Here is a 3739-nt window from a genome sequence, read left to right on the forward strand (position 1 = left end):
CATCATCTCTTTGTCCCGTATCTTTGATGCTTCATTTCGAGATGGACATCATACATAACTATGTAAAAGCTTTGCTTTCCTCTTAAACAAAGTACTAACTTTTCTCCTCTGTGTTCCCAGGTTACCCAGTTCCTATGTATCGGTGGCTCAAGAATGGGATCGAACTCACGGACTTCTCCTCGGACTACTACTACCGAATCCACACGACCAAGCGAGAGGACGGCGGGGTCTATCAGTGTATCGCTAAGAACGACGTCGGAGCCGTCCTGAGTCAGGGAATCGACGTCCAAGTAGCATGTAAGTTTTAATCGACGTCCGTTTAAGTTGACAGCAATGAAACAACTGCTACCTTAGTCTGATTAGACTCATGTGGTCTGTGTCGTAGCATGCCGATCCCGCAGTATGTCTCCATTCAGATAAGCGAGAAGAGACACAATACTTAGGTACGTGCCGTGTCCACTTGAAACGGTGATGGACGTATTAGTCGACAAACTTCCCGAAACCCGAATGTGCGTTCCGTCTCTGTTTCAACTAGAAGGCTGGAGGAACGTATTTGGGACGCATAAGTGTTCGGGCTGCTTTACCATTGGACTGACCGTACCCGCTCTTCTGATTAAGGAGCGCGGTAGCGCTCCGCCCCGCCAAGTCAAGAAAGTTTGACCGCTAGAAAATACTCTACGACATCGAAACCTAACAGCTATTCACAAATTTCGTTCCCCCTATTCTTTCATTTTCAGACATGGGTGTATTCGAGGACATGACAGAGCGGACAGTGACCGTAGACTCTGGTCAGGCCGCCATATTGGATCTGCCCCACATAGATTCTTTCCCTTCGCCACTGGTCAATTGGCAGTCGGATGACGGGCGTTTCCCCTACGATAGGAACTAGGTAAGAACTTCATCAGATGGGAAAGAAGAGACACAATAAATAAAAATCGTTTCTTTGTGATTTTATTTCGCAACTTTGGTGCTCTCTGCAACATTGTAGGATTTTCAAAAATACTCAACAATTCAGCACCCAATGTTTACCTATAATTAACAATTCTCATGATTTTCAATTTTTTATTTAACACAAAGATAATAAAATATAAAAAAATATAGCGAAATTGTTTTTTAATTCAGCTGATTATTCTGTCTGCTAGTAGCAGCGATCAGAAGGCTTATAGGTAAGTGTTTTGTAATATATTTTCGGCCCCCATTTTTTACAAAAGAAAAACATTACATTAGATTAAAAAAAAAACTAGTTCTTATAAAAAAATCTTTGGTCTGATTCAAAGTACAATACAGTACTTTGAAAATCGGTATAGTTTTATGAAACTATAACGATTACTGAAGGCTAAGATGCTCGCTTGGTGTACTTTACGACACTGAAACATCAACTGATCATTCTGTCTGCGAGTAGCAGTGATCAGAAGGCTTATAGGTAAGTTAGAAAGAAAGAAATAATACTGATTAAGTACCGAAGGTCAAGAATAGTCAAGATGCTCGCCTGGTAATCAGGAGGGCGTGGGTTCAACGGCTTCCCTTACGATAGGAAGTACTTTACGACACTGAAACAACAACTGATTATTCTGTCTGCCAGTAGCAGTGATCAGAAGACTTATAGGTAAGTTTAAAATAATAATTATTCCCAAGTGTGTTAGAAAAACACCGACAACGGCTCAGGTGTTGCCAGCTGATTATCCTGTCTGCTAGTAGCAGCGATCAGAAAGCTTATAGGTAAGTTAGAAAGAAAGAAATAATACTGATTAACTTTAAAATAATAATAATTATTCCCAAGTGTGTTAGAAAAACTCCGACAACGGCTCAGGTGTTGGCGTTTTTCTGGCGCACCCTGTGATAATACTGCTATTAGTGTTTATTTATTCTGCCACGATTAAGTACTTCGTTATGATATAACACAAACAATTCGAAAACTAAATTATAATTTATTTGGTGAGCTGAGAGCTTTCTCATCCTTCACAATTTCTGTTGACATCCCAACAATGTGTAGGTACCACGAGCTTTGTTGGCTTCTATTCTATCAACTTAATTTTTTCGACAAATTTGAGACAGTACAGTAACACCAGAAGCTATATTTATATATTTTTTTTTTAAGAGGTTTGACAGAGGGAGCTGTAACTGCTAGGGTCTTATCGTCCCGAAATCGAAGAGAGAAGGAAGACAGGATAGGAGAAAGCCAGCCGTTCCGAGGACGAACATTATCCCAGCAGGAATATCCGCCCCGGGCGGGAATCGAACCCGCGGCCTAGCGCTTACAAGGCAGACGCACTACCAACTAAGCTAACTAGGCTGGCCATCTCTCTTTTATTTTGGGATGATAACTACACTCTGTTTGTATTTAAAAAAAAAGCTTGGCTGAAATAAATTTGATTTAACTTTCCATTGGGATTAGGAATTTAATCAAATAATTGTATTTAATCAAATAATTTATCTCATTTTCACTTTCCTTCTCTTTATTTCAGAGCGCGAGCTACCAACACTCAAATAGGAAAGGACGAGTGTATTGCTAATGCTAGGTAAGATATCCCATTCCTTGATAATTGAAATCAGAGATAGAAGGAACTGAGATAGATCCCTATGGTGAAATAGGGAGTTTATCGTCGTGGTCAACGAGATAGATCCCTATGGCGAAATAGCTCCCGAGTTTATCGTCAAACCAGAAGATACACATGTAAAGAAAGGCGAACAGACCAGTGTACTAGAGTGTATTGCTAATGATTGAGTTTTTGACCTTTTACAGTTATTTTTTCGGAGTTTTGACCTCAGATTTGCATTTTCCCAACTTTTTACATAAGAATCAACCACTTATTTATAATTTTTACCCATTTGCAACTGCTCCATTCTGTTTTTTTTTTTTTTTTTTTTTTTTTTTTTTTTTTTTGGCCTCCTCTCTCCCGAGTTTATCGTCAAACCAGAAGATACACATGTAAAGAAAGGCGAACAGACCAGTGTACTTGAGTGTATTGCTAATGCTAGGTAAGATATCTCATCTTAGCAGTTACAGTTCCATCGATCAAACCTCTTCAAAAGATCGGTCACCCATAGGTACATCCTATTCCTGTTTGTTTCACCACAATTCCGTAACTAAAGTAAAGTCTGAAGTTCAATATTATACGGATCCTCGTCTAGAATAACGCTAGGCTCATCAGTTTGTCTGGCAAGAGAAGGAGGAGAGACTCTCAGGTATCAAGTAGATAGGAAATTTGATATCCACCCCCCCCCCCCCCACAAGCTGATACCGGTCGCTATGCGCATTCACGTTACATAGCTACTAATTTTCCTCACGAGGCTGAGTGGGCCCGTAACAAGAAGAGACACAATACTTCCCATTTATCCAACACGAGAACACCAGAAAGTAACCCCTTGATTTTTTTTTTTTTTTTTTTTTTTTTTTTTTTTTTCAATATTTATCCAACCCGGGAAACCCAGAAAGTAACCCCTTGTTTTTTTTTTTTTTTTTTTTTTTATTATTATTATTTGCAATCAAAATAGGAGTGCAAATTTTTTGTTGACTCTGGAAATCGAAACTTGGACCTTCTGCATCATGGCAAACGAAACTTGAAATTAAGTTTATTAAGTAACCTTCTGTTCTATTTTGCAGACCTCTACATGAAGTGGTCACCCTATGGCTCAAGGACGGAGTTCCCATAGAGAACACGGCCATCTCCTACAATCTGGACGACCCCTGGAATCGAACCCTGAGTCTCCTATCTGCCAATCTGACTCATACCGGCAA

At 39.7% G+C, this 3739-nt stretch overlaps 1 protein-coding gene across 1 annotated transcript; it reads left to right on the plus strand.

Moving 5' to 3' along the window:
- Nucleotides 1-120: 120 nt before the first annotated feature.
- On the plus strand, nucleotides 121-3734 carry LOC103522177 (protein sidekick-like; the record flags this gene model as incomplete). The annotated part of the gene is made up of 6 exons (XM_026832480.1): nucleotides 121-297; nucleotides 738-885; nucleotides 1355-1423; nucleotides 2466-2519; nucleotides 2593-2722; nucleotides 3603-3734. Coding segments are annotated over 6 exons (710 nt in total), but the record flags the coding sequence as incomplete, so codon positions are not given.
- Nucleotides 3735-3739: the final 5 nt, after the last annotated feature.

Source organism: Diaphorina citri, unplaced genomic scaffold, assembly GCF_000475195.1.
Source record: "Diaphorina citri unplaced genomic scaffold, Diaci psyllid genome assembly version 1.1 scaffold7229, whole genome shotgun sequence".
NCBI classification, from domain to species: domain Eukaryota; kingdom Metazoa; phylum Arthropoda; class Insecta; order Hemiptera; family Psyllidae; genus Diaphorina; species Diaphorina citri.